The 20,550-nt window shown below is 35.3% G+C and overlaps 1 protein-coding gene across 2 annotated transcripts in view; it reads right to left on the bottom strand.

Moving 5' to 3' along the window:
- The window catches only part of BRD1 (bromodomain containing 1), a 60,551-nt gene that overhangs the window by 5,446 nt on the left and 34,555 nt on the right, over positions 1 to 20,550 (bottom strand). For both annotated transcript variants that reach the window (XM_067315840.1, XM_067315847.1), the window contains exons 9-11: positions 4,758 to 4,893; positions 3,048 to 3,175; positions 1,146 to 1,255 (exon numbers count right to left, since the gene is read on the bottom strand). In XM_067315840.1, the coding sequence (XP_067171941.1) occupies positions 1,146 to 1,255; positions 3,048 to 3,175; positions 4,758 to 4,893 (374 nt within the window). The remainder of the gene's footprint in view (positions 1 to 1,145; positions 1,256 to 3,047; positions 3,176 to 4,757; positions 4,894 to 20,550) is intronic.

Below are 20,550 nucleotides of genomic sequence, written 5' to 3'. Positions count from 1 at the left end.
AAAAAACCTGCTTGGTAGGTAGCGCTCCGCATTACTAAGTGTTCAGTGGTTGCCTAAGAGTTGTTGTTATTCCATGCCCTTTCTAACCATCTCCTCCCCTACAAACAAATGGTTGTTGTTTTTTCCAGCATCAGCACTGGTGCCACACTCCACAGTATCACAGAGTAAACTGATTAAGGAAACTAAGACAACAAAAAACTAATACTGTGGGGCGTGTGTGGGAATCACGAGAACAACTTTCTTTTTGTTTAGTTCCTCAGTCAAATCGTCACACAGCCAGAGAAACACCAGTGTGGACATAAAAGAGGGGACAGGAAAGGAGCCTTTGGGCAACTCCTAGTCACGATCAGCAGATCTAACACCAAAATGCATCACTGGAGAGACAATCACACCCCTCAAATCCGAAGCACCCGACCCAAGTGTGCTTGGGTCAACCCACTGTGGGCACCTGAAGTCAAGTGCTCTGGAGCTCACCTCCACTAGTTTCAACTTGACTCTGTAGGTTTTCTTGTCTTATCTTGTCATATATTAGCACAGTCATAACATTATAGAGTCTATTATATAAATTGAGCCATAATATCTGCACAGTTTCCAAAAACCACAAATGCCTGAAGCCATTCAAACACTTTATGAACAACGCTTTCTCTACAGGCTATTAATTTAAACAGAACTGTGCACATTTCTTTTAAAATAACAAGGGTATGACAGTTTTAAGTTTCCGTCACGTGATTTACAACTGTATATAATCACTCAATTTATTCCAACTCTTTTTCTTTAATAAACTGCAGATCAAATTTTTCTACTAATTTTAAAGTAGAAAATATACAGTTCTAACACTGACAAGAAGTCAGTCAAATGCTTACTCAGTTGATCCTTTAAACAAAGGATAACATATATTACAATAAGAAAGAGTAGCAAGAGAGGTAGTCAGATAATGAGTAAGGTAGAAGAAATTTTTGACTCAGCATTGGATACTGCAATAGTTTTACAAACTGGATTCATGGAAAAGCTGTAAAGTGGACAAAATAACTCACTTTTACTCAAACTGAATAGGAACTTAAGAATTATCCGAAATTCATGCATCGAGATTTTCAGACCAGAAACAGCATCGTTAGCGCACTAGTGGTGGGAAGCCGCGTACTCACCAGAGCTGGGTAAGAGGGATATCCACTGCATTTGGCCCATACCACTTTTAGAGGCTCAAGAACAGATGTTGCAGCATCAGTTGAAATCCACATACTGCTATGCCCAACTTCTAAGAAGAAATAATAATTAAATACAACATTAATACTGTAAAGAATCAAACCTTAAACAATCCCTTTTCGGTTGTTTTCTCACCCATATCTCATGATCATTAGAATCAAAATGTATCTTAATACCACCCTTCATCCTCATATCAAAAAACAGGTAATGTTTATAACACCTCTTTAAATGAAAATAGTACTTTAATCCAAGCCCACAGATAAAAAAAATAAGTTTTTAGAAACTTCTAGAGACTGCACATCCTAAAACATTTTAATTCTCAGAAGGCAAAAGCTCAAATTCTAATAATCATTTCCTTTATAAACCTTATAAAAGTACAAATAGCAAAGAGAAAATGCTTAAGGCGATCAGCAGAAGAGGGCAGTCATTTTCTGCAATATATTCTAGGATAACTTTCAAACATAGGTTTTTCATTCAATTATAATTTAATCAATCAGTTTTTCCAAGAAAATACAGACCATGCAGAGGAAAAAGCTATTTGAGACCAATACAGAGAAATGTTCCCCTATTACCTGCTCCCCAATCAATCCTCAAATTAGTCAAACCAGCACAGCTGTATGTACCGTGTTTGTTTCTAAAGCATGTATACTCATCAAGCAAAATTGTTTGAGACATTTTGCTATGAATGGACAACCCTGCGATTTATTTTTTGTGAAATCTGGGATTTTACTAATGAAAGTAAATCATGACAAAGTTCCAGTTACACACAGAATGGATGCAGGACATTTCACTTTCCTTCATTCCTACTTGTTTCCCCCTTTTGACCTGCTGAGGTATCAGAATGCAGAAGGTGGCTAAAAGAGCGCAAGTTAGAGGGAATATATAGTAATATAAAAATAATGCTGATAAATGTAATCAAGAGAGACCAAGAAGAGTTCTGGGTAGGGAGAAAGAGGGGGGGGAAAAAAAAGAAAAGAAAAAAAAGAGGGGTGCAGGAATTCCAAGTAGAAATGTTAAATACAAGGCTGCTTAGGACAGAGGGGGGAAAAAAAGCAGATGGAAAGAAAAGGCTAAGACTTGTATAATAGGTTACAATACATGTAATAAAGATGTTAAGCTTGAGAGCAACCAAGCAGCAGATGAAAACAGATTAGCTGCAAAGAATAAAACAAAACTGATCATATGGGGAAGACATAACAGACTAAGGCAAACAGTCTGTTTGCATTAGAGAGACTTGAAGGAGTCCTGGACAAGGAACACCCAATATGAGGAGGAGAACAGTTTTAAGGTTAGAAACTGGAAACAAGCCTGCTAGACACAGCAAGGCTGATGCAGAGGGAACACTGTATTCCACAGATACAATTCCTATGGATGAGACTACCTATTTAAACCTGAAATACAATTAAAATACAGAAACTGATTGAAAATGTATCACCAAGCATAATATTTTCCCTAACATTTGGTGACCTATTATGTTGTTCTTTGAAATTTCCAATTTTCTTAAAAATTTTACAATTTTCTCCAATTTTGAATTCTGCCTGAATAAAAGGGGGCCACGTCTTACTCATCTTTCAACATGTTTATGAAAAAGAGTATATAAAGAATAAACCTTAGAACAAAAAGCTCAAAGAAAAAATGTCGACAGAACCACAAGTAGTACCTCATTCCAAATTTTGCTTGTAAGAGTAGCCTTATTTACATAAAAAACAACTTAGTTTTTGAAAAATCTGGTACTATTTTCTGTTTTAAAGGGCTGATAGCAGACAGTAGTACTGACAAACAGTAACAGTAGCAGACAAAATATAATTATATTGTATTCTTAAGAATACATTGTCTGTAGATACCTGCTGCAATTCTTGCTGCTTTGGCATAGTTTCCATTCTCAATGCACGATATCAATTCACTTCGGTCTTCCAACGTGTGTCTTCGTATAAGTGCTGGTTTACCTTTACCACACTTTGGTAGGCTGAAACTGTGAAAGTATTAATATTAAAGCCATTACTTGATAATTAACTTCATTTACTACAAATCAGGACTTTGAACAGGAATTTAAAATTTATCAGCACATTCTGCAATGAGAGCGGTAAGCTCTAATTTCATAAAACACACACAAATTAACCAACAATATAAAAGCTAAAAAACACTCAGTATTTTTGTGTACATAATTGTCTGGTTATTGGCAAAAGACAAACAGCATGCATCTGCAACTCAATTGCAGTGCAAATTACACACACACAACATGACAGAAGCTGCTTTGTCCTAAGTGTTTCCATTCAGCCAATATCCACTGTAACGTTTCCTCTGCTCCCACAGCCCCACTATGTATAAAATGCAACTACTTTCTCTTTCATTTTTCATTACAAATTCAAATCTTTCCATAGTAGATAAGAACGTCTCCACATAAAGTAGAAACGTTTTTCTCAAGAGCCTCTACTCCACACCTAAATTTTCCTTAAGAGATCAGAGAATTTGAAGAGGAATTATTCTAATATCCTCAATATATCACATTCACAAGAGATGGAATATTAAATTCTCTTTGTTTCTAAAAGCCAGTTTGACATGAATGCATTAACACCATCCCCTTAAGCAATTTAATACCAGTCATGAGCAGATGAACAAAGCTTCTTCAACAGATTTGTCCTACATTTCTGTATGCCTCATCCCACTCTAACAGGCTCCATTCTTCTATTACATTATTTTCAACCTTACCACCTTCCTCACTGCATGAACAACTATAAGTTGTGTACTGTCAACAGATCATATTTTGAAGTCAGCAGACCACAAAATAATTGCCATTTCATGGCCCCAAACAAGCCTATCAAACCCCACCCCTTCTATATATTCCACTTCTTTCCAATTCTCACATCCCAGGGCTGGAGTTAGCTACCTCTTACCCAGAGGTTAGTATGTTTTGGAAGATGTGCACTGGTGACACAGAAATATGTATCAGTGATGACAGAGGTCACCACTCTGACAGACAAGTGCCCTTCCTTTCTGTTCTAAAGCATCAAATGGATGTGCAGTCCCACACAACCTCTTTTTGTCTAGTTCAAGGATCTTTAACAAAAGATTCCACAAAGAGAAGGTCAATAGTTGGTGCTATCATCACTGCAATAACTGGCCAGTAACTTAAATCATGGACTAATATTCTACAGTTCTGCAGCTATGGAAATTATCTTCCCTGGGCAGAAAACTGGGCTTTGGAATTCACTTTCCCTTAAGGACCACCCCCCTCCCCAATAAACACACTCATTTTTAGTTTTTAGGATTGGAGAAGTAATTAAAACAAAGTGATATACACACACAAGAATATATATGTATTGAGAGAGAAAGAGAATGAACGTGTAGAGTCAAGTGTAACTGTCTGCATCTGCAATAATCTGAATATAAAAAACGAATACTAGCAGTCCTCAAAGGTGTCTTAAATTTGACACAACTTTAAATGTCACTTTTTTTTTTTTTTAAATAGCTGTGATCCTCCAATATGGGTCACAAGTAGTATATAAAACTGATATATGCAACCTCAAATTTATATTTCAGATTTGTATTTTTACCTTGAGTTACATAAAAGACTGTTACTAGATGAAATACTAGATTCTGATGCACAACGGCGGCGAGGTTCAACTTTTCTTCCAGGAGTATCATCTAATGTTCTCTCTTTACTTCCATCTCCAAAACCATTTGACAGACCTGTAACATAACATAAAAATACACTGCATTAAACCAGAAATCACACTGTTTTCAATAACATTTATATATTTTCTTTAAAAAGCGTGTATATACATACATGTATATCACCACTGTTCTGTAACTTTTAAGTATTTTCATGTGACCAGAAGGAAAGAACACAAAAAATAACAAAACATTTCATTTTCAAAACACAATATTGTAATTAGGAGACTCTAGTAGTCCAGTTTTTAAAGTCAGGATGGAAATTTAGATAACTAACAAGGTGAAGATTATAGTATGGGAAAAGCCAAATGGATTATCAAATTAGTCTCTGTATGTAATGTTTCCACAGGTGGTATATTAAGACAGTCACAGTCAGTCTGGAGAAGCTGGGTAGAAAAACCAAGAAAAAAAGAAGTGTTACAAAACTTGCAGATTCATAATCTCAACAGAAGACTCATTTGTCTCCAGTGTTGCAACTGTAAGTCAAGCACTACTAAAAATCCTTTTCAAACACCCAAAGTAAAGGGAAGTAGGGATTCTCTTATGACCCTATTTAATTCTTACTGAAAATCAATGGAAGTCTTTCCTTTGGTATCTTCAGATGTTACAGAATGTTTCAATAAGTTCATATTGAAATTATCATGTCTAGTTCTGGCATCAAAATCAGTAATATTTAATTATTTTTGACTGTCCTTTCCTTGGCACTAGAATCTGTATACATTAGAAAATGTTTTATTAACTGTAATGAAAAGGTGACAGAAAGCTTTTATATTACATGCTACTGATTTGGTATTTGTACATGCTGGGCTGCTACAAGTCTGTCTCTGGTTTGCTTACCCCCCAAAAAGTATAGTTCTTATTAAGCCATTTCCATATTTAATTAAAGTGGACAAATTAAGAGGTTTAATGTGTAGTTTTCTGGAGCCTTACCCAAAAGGGGGAAAAGGGGCAGAAAGAGAACTGGATACCCTCCCCTTCCTTCTTTTGTTTTTAATAAAGAATCCGACACAGACTCAAGACTATCAACAGAAATGAACTGGCTTAAGACAATGCAACTAGCTAACAATCAGTTATTGTAGACTTTAGACTGTAAAGAGAAAAAAAAATTAACGTGAACTCATTTCTGAGAATATTTATTTCCTTATAATAAATTTAAGTTTTATTTAAAATGTGTGACCAACATACTTCTAAAATGGCAAAAAAGAACTACCCGTTCCAGCCATCCTATAATCAGTCTTAAAGGTCATCACAATCTTTGTTCATTCAGAAATAGCTGAATAAACTTGTGTACCTTCACATGGCTCTACATAAAACACTGTACTAGAAGACACTTATGAACTGCTTTTAAAGTTCTAATTCTTTCAATCTGTCTGCCATATAGGCCCCTGCAAAGAGGGTTAAGAACTAATGAACTACTGTTCAGCAAGTTACTTTATATGATCCAGTTCTATTTCAAGATGTTCCTATACAGTGATTTAAAATTTTTTTTCTTCCTCCCTCAGAAGAGCTTCCATTTTGGATTAACAACACAACTTCAGATTTTTAAGAGAAACAGAAGAATTTATTCAATGCTCTAAAAGATTTAAAGAATTCTTTCATTGTCATTTATCTTTCACTGCAAAATATTTTAAAAGCTTCTAAGCGTTTTGTAACTCTCAGATTTGCCTAAATGATAACTACATATACACATACATAGCACTTCTCAGATTTTGGTTTCCTATACAAGAAAAAAGTAAAGGTGGCAATGTCTTGAGTGTTGAAGCATCCAACTACAGGCTATTGATTAATCTTATGCTCATTCTCAGCAAGTCAGTACAAACAGCTGGGGATTAAGTAGGAGTTCAGTCCTAGACTATGCGGAAAGACCTGTCAAATCAGTATGTTTTACGAGGAAACTAACTTGAAATCCCCTATGAACTATCACAGTATACTTTACAGAGTATCCAAGACAAAAAACTGAAATGCCATTCTGTAAAGATAAAAAGGGAACCTCTTAGGTTTCTGCAGATAACTATTTTTTATACTTGGATATCTGATCAGACCTATTTCCAAGTGAGGTCTAAAAACTGGTTTGTTTTCATCCTGCCACAAGCCAGAGACACATTACTCAAGTTATCACTCAGGTATCTAGTTATTAGGTCGTCTGTCACCAGAAACATGTTAGATTACAGATTAATCCCTTAATTCTAGGGGACTGAATAAATAGTTACCAGAACCAGAGCAGAGTTCAGGTTCCCAACAGACTGGGAAAAGTCAAAGGAGATGTGTGCTTAATCTAGGAAGGGTATGTCTAAAACATTCTACCATACATGTCACAAACATGACTTGGCCATGCAGTACGTATACCGGTTCTGGTTTAAATCGTTTCTTATTTGATGCTTCTTTGTGGGAGGGGAGGGATTGCTTTTCAGTTGCTTCAGTCAGTCTATGAACGTACTGCCGCTGAAGCAGACAGTTCAGCTCTCAACCCCTAGCAATGTATTCTTCTCATCTTCATTGTGTCAGTACCAATAAAAATATGGTACCAAAATAGTCTTCAGCCATGCAGTGCGCAAAGCAACCAAAGCCAGCCTAATCAGTAAGTTAATTCATCTCACCATGTGATGCTGAAAAAAAGGCAAGCGATGGAAACATGCAGCTACAGCAATGAAGACAGCTCTCTTCAGCGGTAGTCCAGCCTTGTATTGGTTTAAACGTAAACCATGTTAAACATTAAATGACTCATTTAATTCACTAACACAGGTTTTAAAGATTACAGTAAGCAAGGTTTTTAAGCAGTCACAGTGGTGTTAACAAACCCAGTACACACCACGGTCTTTGCTGTTTGATACAGGGTTTGAAATCCCAGAGCTTAATTCCTTTATGAGGACTCAGACGCAGGATTTTGTGAAGGATAATAAAGGTCTGTAGCAACAGTAATTGGAATTCAACTATAAAACAAGACTCGTAGTTTGTTAGTGTCAACTTGTGTTTCGAGTTTAGTAGTAAGACTGCATATGGAAGTGCTTGAGAAACTCGGTAAAGCTTTCAACAAATCAGCTATTTCTCATTACTCTTTTCTGAAAGGAGCTAATTAAACTCATTTCATTTTCAGAAACTTTTCTTCTGTAATCTGTAGAATGGTCACCAGTCGTGCAAAGCAATAATCTGTTTTCCTGACAAATACGAAATATTAAAGTGCAAAGGAATTCAGAGCTTCTTAGCTTCATCTCTCGCTTGTGGAAGCATGGAAAAAAAAACAAACAACATGCAGGCTATAAACTGGAAAAAATTTCCTGAATACCAAGCCTGGAAGGAGACTCAGCTTACACAGTCCACCTTTCAGAAATGAAAAGGAACAGGCACTCTTTTAAGAAAGGAAGACCTCAATACATATTTTAAACAAAACATATTTGCATCTAGTCACAGATGCGGCAGTTGTCCAAATGACTTTATAACTTAATAGAAAAATCTACACAATGAAGTTTTGAAGAGCTTTATGGTATCTCTGATGTGTAAAAAATAAACAAATGCACTACAATTAAATGCTGTAACTGGGAACTTGTTTTCTGGATCATTACAAATCTCCTTCTCCCATGCAGAAACAGCTAATCTCCTGCAGCTATTAGGAGTGGTGAGATTAAAGATGACCATTTGTTTTAAGGCCTTTGTATTTTATTGACTCAGCATAAGAAATTACTAAGAAGGTCCAATAGTAAAATCCATGGGAGAAATAGCTCATCCTGCTTTTTCATGTTACTAGCCTGGGTAGGTTTGCAACAAAGCCATGCATGCCCATATATGTTTTCAAAAAGCTCATGATTTTGGTTCATCAAATGAGCGTCCTCCACAGTTAAGAGATATGTATTACACATATAAGCAGTTACACTTCAGCAGAGGCCATGGGGCAGAACTTCATTAGGTCAGGTCCTGCAATACTGACAGGCCTCCCAGCTCCAAGTGGACAAGACACCAAACTAAAAGCTTTATTACTGGATGATTCATTTTTCTTTTCCATCTGCTCTTAAGTTTCTTTAAAAAAAAAACAAAAAAAACACAAAAAAACCAAACTCCCACAGAAAGAAACAAACAAAAAAAACCCATCAGTCAAATCTTACAAGCAGAACTCCACATTTTTCTGGAAAAAAAAAAAAGACTGCTACCAATTTTAAATGTAGCATTATTGTTGTTCCCAATCTTAAGTTCTAGACTTCAATTTACATAGAAATTTTATGATATGAACCACATGAACCAGTTTATGCCATATGAACCATGAAGTACTAATGTAAACATCTAAAAATAAAGAAACCCTAATAAACACAACTATACACTTAAGAAAAAAAAAGCCAAGGAAGATCAGCTTGCTAGCTGTTCGCAGGTTTCTTACTGCCCTGAAATTGTATTTATTAGTTTCCACTTTGTCTTAACAGTAGCAGTTTGTTCTTTATACTGCAGTTAAAATATTCACTAACTGCCTACGTCAAACAAGTCAGATCCTGATGTCCGTATCAAATTGATTGAAGCAGAAAAGGCAAACTGCAGAAAGACAGAGCAGAAGTTTGGAAAATGAAAGAGGGACAAAACCCAGGAAAGTCCAAAGAGTAGCATGTTCGATGAACATACAACATGCCACCCTGGAATACACAGTTGCACATTTAAGGCTGCAATCTCATTTGGTAGTTCTGCTGACACAAAAATAAGCAGAACTCACATAAAAATTTTTTAAAGCTATTCAAACTTTATTATGTACAGCTTGATGCAAAAACTAACATATCCAAATACAGGAAAGTGCTATATTAAAGCCACAGCTGAAGAGCTGAGAAATGATGAAAAATTTTAAATAATTTCAACCAGTAAACAAGTGGGAACATACAAAAAGACTGCATAGAGTGCACCAGTACTTACATAAAACTATTTAAATTCATTTTACCAAGCAATAGCTGATCAAGCCCTGACTTGTGCACTTACCAGTATGAGTTAAAACCTCTTAGCCAGGCTCATTAAAAAAGTAGATTTTAGAAAATGTGTATTTTAACAAAACTGTATAAATGCACAAAAATAAGTAGAGCATTTCTTGTACGCTTTACTTCTCCAAGGAAGGTTGGACTGGTTTGGGGGGGAAGGAAAGAGGATGGAGGTAGAACATCCATAACTAATCAGCTCTCACGGAGCACGTTCTGGGAATAAGAACACTGGGACTGTCAAAAATCTGCGACCAATTTGTGTCACATATACTATAACATGTACAACTTTATAACTTACGGAAATGGGGCAATATATTGAATGAAGAACATAGTTTCATATATGTCAAAGACTTCCTCCAACAGTGTTCATGTTTTTTTTGTTTTGTTTTGTTTTAAGGATGGCTGGTGTCTCCAACATGATCCAAAATAATTACTTCAAATGTAATTGTCTTTCTGCGTTCCAAAATGATCATTTAATTGAATTCCATTCCATGTTGAGGATAACAGAAAATAATTAGGATCCAAAGAGATAAATACCCAGCATGATATTAGTTAATATGAGAACCTGGAAGACAGTGAAAAAGCCATTAAGTCTCACTGAAAGGAAACAAAGCTTTTAAATAAATAAGCCATCCTTACCGCAGTGTCCAGAGACAGTGCGAATGATAAAAGTGTTCCATGTACTCTAATACTAACATTCAGCGTAAGTTTCTAAAGGGGCAAGACTAAATTAGAGACTTCACTTTGAGTCAGTGCTCCATTTTGAGAAAGAAAATTTTTGTAAGTCATTGAAAGAACAGAATACAACTTTCACCAAGAACATGGTTTTGAAATGCGTCTAAAATCCCTCCAGTAAGAACAAGAAGAGAGATGACCCTATTTTAAGAGAATTTATGTATATAGATATGCACAGACAGGGTAAAGGAATACTTTATGTTAGTAAATAATCACAAGTCTTAAATATGCAAACCTTGAAAATTTGCAAACTGTAGCAATAGGAAGGCATCCATAAAGTTTTCAAAAAGTGAACCTTAGAGTAACCCTAAGAATGTCTATTTCCAACAGTAAATTCTGAAGTGCATTAAGAATATTAGGAACAACCCTTCTGTCAGAATACACTGATGAATATCTGAGCATGCCAAAGTTTACAGATTCTCAAAACAGTCCTCACGGTATGCAGACAACACGGGAACCAGTTACTTTTAACATGAAGATGACAGACAAAGTCTGGGGTGAAGAGTATCCTTGGAAATGAAGTTTTCAAAAATTGCCCAAAACTTGATCATGGTCAAATGTTCAAAGGTAGCTAAGAAAGCTCAGTGTGAGCCCATGATGTGAGAGTGCTGACACCTATAAGCTAAATAGCAGCAGCTTTCAAGATCCTAAACAGGAAATTTTCACGTTTGGAAACATAGGTAACATGTAATGAATACACTTTGGTGGCTCACAGAAGAGTCAAAGTTTGATATGTTTCAAAAGAATGATTAAGAAATCATCATATATCTACTAGCATCCTTCTAAAATTGGGAATAAGAAGTCTGGCTCATCAGAAGAATCTGCTAGAATAGCCGAATGTGAACTGCACAACAGAAAGGAAAAGTCATCAGCATCTATAACTGCAGCTTTCACAAGATAAGGATTGTCTGGAGGTCTGTACACTACAATAATGGATCACTTCACTGCACAACTATTGTTTAAGACAGTTTAAAATATACACCTGGGAGCCAACACTGGTGGAAGAATTTGAAAACATTCCAGACAAATATGAAAGAAAAAATATATATACAGACCATACAAGCAAAAAAGTTTCATAAAAATGTTTTTAAACTCTTTTCTAGAAAGCAAAACTGTTCTAATGGTACAGAAATGACTGATGGGTATACACTACATGCCATCAAAAGTGCACGCATAAAACTTGAGCAATTTAAAAATAACTTTACAATGTGAATTCAGTCAGCTCTAGCTTGTATGATTTATGGCAAGTCAACGCAGACATAGGTGACTGTAAAATACAAGATGAAGTGCCTGAATCACATACAGATCAATAATATGTCATTCAGGATCAAGAAACATAATGACCACAGAAAACCATTAATATTTAGGATTGTTTACTTCTAATGTATCTTGGCATAGACTACTTATGAGGATTTAAAATTGGAATTGACTTTTTTTTCCCCCCCTCAGTTATGCAGTAATACAAACAGTAAAGGCATCTTAGGAAAAATACTTATGTATTTTCCATTTAAGTACTTCTATCCTCTCATTTACTGAATACTGATCTAAATGAAAATTTGAAAGAGCTGTTAAGAACTTGAATGAATAAAGCTTATTTTTATTCCCAACCTAAATCATGAGAAAGCATGAGAATTATCTGTCAATATCTTATCAAAACCCTAGAGCCTAGCTGTCTTTCACAGCTGCCCAACAAGACCCGCTCAGGCAGACTATTCAATTTCTTACAACTTTTTGTTAAATTACCATCTTAAAGATTTCATGCAGAGCTTTTACCAACACATTATTTTCTTTGAATATAAACATTCCCCATAATTTGGGGAATATCATCGCTGGGCATGGTACCCAAAGGAAAAAAAACTGATACACAAGCGAACTTCAAAGTTCTTATGTAAGCACATCCAGAAATCCTGTTCTATTAGAAAGGTAACAAGCCATTTATTTACCTTTTACAGCTGTTTAGAAGAAACAGTTCTGAATTTCTGCCTCATTCTCAAAGAGTGAGCAGAAACTGGAGTTGCCATCTGAGAAAATGATGAAGGCTGAAGTGTTTGCCAGAAATCTACCACTCTTCATATGCCAAGCAGGACAACATAGTAAACTGCAAGTCCCTGAATTAGTCAGTTATTACACAGCTGCATTTTTTGACCTATTTTTTTTCAGGTCTTTTGCTCACCTTGAGAGGAATTTCATAAAAGGAGGTGAAACTTCAAGTGATTCAGTATAAATGATCCAGTGCCTCCTAAAGATGTGGAACAGCCTTCTATGGGAATTTGCACTGTACTTAAACAAGCTGATGATATGCGTTCTTTAAGAGAATGTAACACTGCACTAAAAATTTTTTATTGCCTAGTAAAAATTAACAATGCTGGTAACTTAAAAACAGTGCTTGCTATTCTAAGATTGTCCTGACTTCAACAACAGCACCCGAAAAGATGATACAAGATGTTTCAAAGCTCATGCAGTCAGCCTGCCAGTGCTTGAAGCGTCTTCAAGTGAAGATAGTCAAGGGCTATTAAAAACCAACTCAACTTTGCTATTTTTAGGCAGCACTGAACATGAAGAGTTAAAATAAAGCTGAACCACATATTTATATAATTCATATTTTTTAGATTTAATCAGATCAATCTACAGTATGTTGTCTCCTCTCAGGCTTAAAATACTTTTATCTGCAATAAAAATATGTTTTTTTTAAATAGAATATTTATCCATTCTTATCAATAGGTTAGTTCCCTTGTCAACGTCTGCTTTGATCTCCATCTTTTCCAATTAAATGTTGTTAGGAAGTCATTTCACAGTGACAATCATATTGCTACAGATTTGGAGGGAGATAAAAAGGGAGAAGAAAGGAAGTGAAAGACAAAAGGAAGAAGGAGAGAGAGGAAAATGAAAGGGGGAGAGGGGAGTTACTATGTTAGGACAGCATGGTCTCACAAATTTAAACCAGGAAATGACAGAGGAACTGTTTTGGTTACCAACAAATTAAATTAACTTTTCTTCAAGTATCACTTTTTTCAAGAATAGTTAAAATATTTAGTACTTTGTATCAGATATCAATTCCTCCACATACACTGAAGAAACTATGTCTGGGTACTACAACAGGAAACAAGTGCAAGAGCTACCAATTAAAAACATCTCACAACAGTATATCCACAAGACTGAGGTAAGGGATTCTCAGCCAGATATGCCACTTGAAGCTAATTTTATTTGTGAACAGGTTACAAAAACTAATCAGCAAAATCAACAGACAGGTAAAGAACAAGATTTTTTGAATAAAGAATTTTTCTTCGAGTTCCCTTATCAGGTTAACAGAGATAACGGGAAGCAAGCAAATTCTCACTTTGGGGGGAAGTATATTGTTCACCACCACTTCCAATGATATTCTCACTAAAACTCTGTTCCCGCAATTACAGAATTGTGGGTAATTCTACACTACTGGACACAAGATAAGATATATATCTTTCTACTGAGTAAGGCATATGTGAACCTACCATCCCAATTTTGTGTCCAGCATACCGATTACATCATAAAGACAAAATGTTGCTGCTCCAGCAGCTCTACTTTAATTTCAAAGGTTTACTAGTTTTCCCTGTCAACAGCCAGAGCTCACCAAGCCTTCATTCATCACACATATTGAAAGCACATAATACTATGTGCCTCATGCAACAAAGCAGTGATTTTTACCAACCTGTGGGATCTTTGTGAAATAAACTGTTAAACAGCAGTTACCATAAAAAACAAAAATTGTAACACCGCTCAGCTACTTAATATTGCCACTTCCATTAAGTTCTGAAACACAAGATGGTTATGTTTCCTGTCTCATTAAGTTAGATGACAGCTATGTGAGCCTAACACTGAAAAAAACACCCTGATCAGTTCATAAAACATTTAAAATTATTTTGAAAGCAATTCTTTAAGGTATAAGGTATCCTTTCTAACAAATTGCTGCTTTTACTTTTTTTCTTAAATATTAATATAATTTATTGCAACAGCTCCCATTCTGTTCTAGCTACAAAAAGCAAGCAGAATCTATTTCACTCCAAGGAATAAACTGAACAGTACATTTCCATGTAAAAAGACATTGAGTTAATAAGCCAAGAACACATGACTGAACAGTAACTGTCCTCTGTATTTTAAACAATGTCCCCAGATTTACAGGATTAATTTAACTGTCTTTTCCTAACTTATCAGCTGGAGATATTACTGTTATTTAGAGGATGTCATAAAGTGTCGCTCCATCAACACTATAATTATAGAGAACATCACAGATTCAGGAAAAAAAAAGTTCCAGTTTAAAAAAAAACTAACAATTTTTTTCATAGCATGAAAAACACAACTCAAACATTTTTGACAGTATATTGCCTAACTACCACAAACAATTTCCTAAACAAATTTTCCTTCCCAGAAAGGAGCCTTCAGAATATTAATTACCTTTTGCTTCAAATTAAGAATTTTGCTTACAGTACTGCCTCAGCAGAACTTTAATCAATCTCCCCTCTGACTTTGTAAAAAACATTTTCAAGCTCTGTGTTTGTAGAGCGCTTAAGCCCAGTGCTCCACAATGGCAGGATGCCCTCATCTAAATGAATATGGGAGATATTTGGTTTAGAAAAAACACATACACCAAAAGACAGAGTATGTAATGAAGCACATGGCAAAGGCTTATAAAACACTAAGGCACTCCTGAATTTAGAAAAGTTTGCTCTACCAGAACAACAACAACAACAAGCTAAAAATATATCACAAATGGAGGGTTAATATTTTACCACTAGCGACAATGCAGAAAGACTTTTTTGAGAGATAAACAGCAACAACTGCAAGAAGGTGCAATACCACTGGAGCAGTCAAAAAGGAAGTTGTTCACCTTGCTATAGTTGCAATGCTTTTCAAAACATTATGCCCTTTGGAAACTAGATTTCAGATCCCGTTCACTCTAAGGAGCAAAACTTACTAACACATTCCTATCGGTAACAATACTGTTTATGCTTTCCAACACGCAGGACTAGAAACTCGAGCAGATAGTATTTTGTCTTCTGAGAATATTTCTAAGCCTAAATTGCATAAGGCTTTTTTTTCACCGGGGCGGGGGGGGGGGGGGAGAGTTGCAAAACTAGCTATTTAATTAACGAAGTGCTTGCTTTTAATTAAATACAGCTTTTCTTAAGAGATCTTATGCAGATCTTCTGTCTCACTCGAAAAAAAGTTCACCACCTTCCCCCCAAGCAAATGCCCAATGGGAACAGGTAACCATGTTACCCATTTCTTTGTAGCGCATGTTAACTGCAAAAAGATATACACAAGTCTTTCTGGAATACAACAGAGAAATTTGGAGAGCTGCACCTCTCCAAAAATGTACTGCCAGGAGTATTCACTCTAAATTGAACAGCTTATGACCAAAAGGTATATTCCTGACACAATGTGATGAACTTTATAAACCTAATGGGCAAATTATTTTATTAATCATTAATGAGAAGTTACCTGAAAAACTGGAATAGCAATAGAAGGAGATCTGTGACCTATATGAATTAGATAAAAGTGACCTATATGAATTTTTGTTTGGTGAACAAAAAAGAAAGATAAGCCAGGTTTCTGTTACAATAAATAGCAGAGGGCAAAAAAGGTTGTGTCTTTTGTATTTTTTACACGTTTGGCTTTCTAATGCAACTGTAGCCTTCCAAAGTTAGGCCAAGGTTCGTCCCCACCATTTATACTAATGCAGCTATTTGTGGAACTGTGCTTTAAACAAAAATGATCCAGGTTTAAAAAAAAAAATTGGGGATTTTATTTATTTTGGGTGGGAGACATGAATTCATTTTCAAGTAAAAGGATTATTAGAAGAACAAGACACTTCAACCCGTATCCAAAAGCTACACAGGAGGAAAAGAAAGTTTATTTTTGTCCTATAACATATATTAAATAGAATTATATTGGGGATCTCATCTGCATATTGAATAGAGCTGTGGTTTGAATATACTGTAAGATACAAAGAGAAATACTATTATTTCACAGTGACGTTGAAGCAAAAAGTACATTGCGCTTGCACTACTAGAAGAGAGAATTAACAGGAATTATACTGGGCTGTCAGCTCTTAACTCTATAGCTGGGAACTCTCTGCTGAATAAACACTTGAGAGGCCTTTTCCTAGGGCCAGTCACCCTGGACACTAATAGACCAATACAAAACTTACATTAGTTTTGCTCTACTTTGACTTTGCCTGTTTGCGATGCAGCCCTCTGAAAAATATTAACCCTAACTTGAGTTTGACTCTACTAGAGTAAAAAGGGAAAGATGTTAAAAAGCAATTTAGAACACTTGTATTTACTTTTTAAATGCATATATTAAAAAAAAAATAAATGCTGGTCACTACCAAAATGGTAACACAGATCTTTGCAAACTAGATATGAGAACTGCCCTTTCAAATTGCTGTAATATAACTGTTTCTTAGAAAACATTTATGGGTTTATGATTTAGTATGCCCCCTTTTTTACTTCAGATGAATACAAAACATTGTATAGGAAAAGAATGATACAAAACACTTCACTGGCTGACTTAAGGAGTAATCTCAAGTTTGGAATATTAGAATGACATCTCAGGAAGGAAGGATTCAGAGAGTATCTATGATACAGTGAGAGTACACAATACTGTGCTCCATAATCTCTCTTACGAATATCTCTCTATGCATGTAACTACATAATCTGTTCTCATCTAGGAAAAAACAAACATACCAATCTTGCGAGACATTCATCTCACAGTGAATCATACTGTGGGAACTGTCTCCATTTCTTCATTAGTGGAAGGAAACCTAAGATAATCGTGTTTTTGACCTCCCAGTTCAGTGCCTGAATTTAGTGTGGGACATAATTAAGAGTCACACGTTTATGATCATCCAACTCTTGAAAAATAAAACTTTTAAACAAATATGTTCTAAACAGGTCAAATATGATGGTAATCTGATCAACTCTGGTACTTTACGTGGGACCTTGGTATAGGGAAGTTTATGAATTAGAAGCTGAATCATCTACACTCAGACCCAACACCAAGGCAACGGTGCCCTTAATTCATAAGCATAATGTGGATCTCCAAATTCACTAGGTGTTTTTTTTTTTTTTCATACCTTCAGAAAAAACACATTCATTAATTCTCTGATTACCATCTGCACCACACAAAAATGAATTAGCGTTAACTGCTACAGAGGAATCGCACAGAGGATCATGACATTTTGTTTTTTAGAAAGCCAAACCTGGCCCAACAAATGAGCTATGCAGTCCAAAAAATGAAATGCTGAAATTTCATAAAAATCTCCACAACTCCTACAGCACCAAGAAAAATAGAAGGGTTATCTAGAAATATTTTATTATTACAAAAGCATTCAGTTATACTGATCACAGAAAATAGGGCATTTGCAAGTTGGGTGCTAAGAATGAGCCTCTTAAAATAACCCTCCAAAAACAGTGCTTTCAAAGGAATAAAGACGTTTAAGACCTAAGAAAATTTTCTAAAATATTAGGGCATATTATCACTTATGTATGCACATACTTCACAAGCCCTGAAAGAGAACAGAGAATCATTGTATCCAGTTGCTCATCATGCCCCACGGTTCTTGCCCATGTTGCTCTAAATTCTCTCTGTTCTAACAGAATACATCAATAAATAAGCAAAGCATTTTAAACACAAGGAAGCGTTTCTTAGTACTATCTCATCCTTTAGATGAAATAAAACCCAAAAGGAGTATTTATTCTTTTAAGTGTCACACCAATTACTGACTGGCATAAAATAGTTTCACTTTCCTCTCTTCCTGCATTATGTACTTCATTGTAATTGCACATATATCAAGTCCTAGAAAATCCTATCCTATTTCTCAAAATTTTTCAGAATCAAATTGACAAAAATATAAGTAGGGCTGACAGAATTTTCTTTTAAATCTTTAGCAGACCAAATACAAAGAACGAATTGTTAAAGGTGTCAGCATTCAGTTTTTTCAAGTTTCTCTCCTTAATTTGCCTGGGTCTTTTTGCAAATACTCAACAAGTTGAGGTTTTCCAGGGGGCCATTATCCCACCAAAAAAACCATCAGTTTGTCAAAAACAATCAAGCAAAAAAATATACTAGCCCCCACCCCCACCCCCTGGATAATTTTGATAGTGTTCTAGTCAAAACTGGCAATTTTCCTGCTTTCTCAGCCTCTTGGGTACTTACGGGCTGCTGTGTAGCCTGGCTCTATCCTGACAACTCAGCAGCTGAGCTGCTGTAGTCCCTATTTATGTACACTGACTCATTTAACAAGCCAGAGGACAATTCATTTCAAGCCTTCACAAACTCCAATGCTTCATGTCAGCTTGCAAAAACATTTTTAAACGTTTATGTTTTGAAACTTCCTGGAGAAATGCAGTTGACATTTTTGGCCATCACTAAGTGCTTAGTAACTAAATTTCACATCAGATTTTACAGGAAGCAATCAGTATGTATCTAAAGAAAAAAAGAAAACAAAAAGAATAGTTTAATTCAAAGTATGAGGACTCTGGAACTGTCAGCTGATTTAGTCAAATTACTGCATTCTACATATGAAAATGTGTATACACTACCATTCTTGTCCATGTTAACAGCACTTCAATAATTTTGACTATTTCTTCACTGAGCTGACTGTAATTTAAGTTGTAATTTACTTAGAGGACACAAATTATGTTCTTAAATATGCATGTTTTACTTTCATTTCTTCCATTTAGGGAATGGTGATTTAATGCTGCACATACGAAGCTTGACTTTTAATCAAGCTGGCCTTTGCTCCGGAGAGATTCAAAGATTTATTAGAAATCAAATGTTAAAGAATTCAAGAAATAACCTGTATTCAGTCTTACCCCAAAACAGAATCTCTATCCTTACCACACCAAATAAAAATGAGTAAAAGCAGTCATCTTTACAATATGACACTACACCAACGATAAGTGCAATTCACATATAGGTAGCCTGCAGACAATTCTTAAGTGCCATCAAACACTTCGTAGTGCCCGGACTGAAACAAAAGCAGCTCAACATTTAATAACAGTTTTAACAAGGTATCATTAGATTTGTCATACACTGACACCCATATACAAAGTATATATTAGTAAATGATAAATTTACACACACAAGAAGTGTGTTTTTTACTGTGTTAAATGCTGTAATTCAGTGATCCGGGTTTTAAGTATTTGTTGACATCTGTTTCAGTGCCCTGAGAAAATCTGTGTAGTTGGCAGCGAGAAGAATATTGAACAAATAATACATTCCAGTGAAATATTTCATTACCGTTACTTAGCCAAGAAATAATAACAAAAATAAAGTACTGTACTGCATTAATCACTATTTGCAATCCTAATTTTATGATAATTTAACATGACCGTATTACGATAGAAAATTCTAAATACTTAAGTTCTGCCTAGAAGGCAGGGTAGCATCAGTAACTGAATTTCTTTCCTAGATTTGTAAAAGACTAAAGGTGACTGATAAAATGAAGAACAACATGGAAATTGGATCTGAATCTAATTTACCATTTTATAATACTCAAAAGGTATTTTGAAACAGTTATTTGTTCTAAGAGTTCATCAGGCCTATACACAACTGATAAAAGCGCATCTTTTAGCGGTCACCAAAATCTATCTTCTATCCATTGATCACCTTTATTTTCCTCTGACGTAATAACTGCACCAATTAATTTTAAGTTATTAACCTGATGAAAAGGACTCAGGTTTTCCAACCAAGCAAAGGAAGTATATGATATATATTTTGCAAGGATCATTAACCACTTCTCAGTTAAGATTTGACATGCTCAACTTAAAGAATCATCCACCTAATTATTATGTGACCCAGATTTCTTAAGCAAAAACAACCTATTTTTTGAAACTGCTAGATACCAGGAAAAAAAACAAAACAAAAAAAACAAACAAAAAACCCCACACCATCAAGTATGTATAGGAAACTTTTAAACACTTCTCTCTACTATGCAATCTAAGTTTCCACATAGCAA

The sequence above is a fragment of the Apteryx mantelli genome, chromosome 1, assembly GCF_036417845.1.
Source record: "Apteryx mantelli isolate bAptMan1 chromosome 1, bAptMan1.hap1, whole genome shotgun sequence".
NCBI classification, from domain to species: domain Eukaryota; kingdom Metazoa; phylum Chordata; class Aves; order Apterygiformes; family Apterygidae; genus Apteryx; species Apteryx mantelli.
This window is presented reverse-complemented; position numbering and strand designations above follow the sequence as displayed.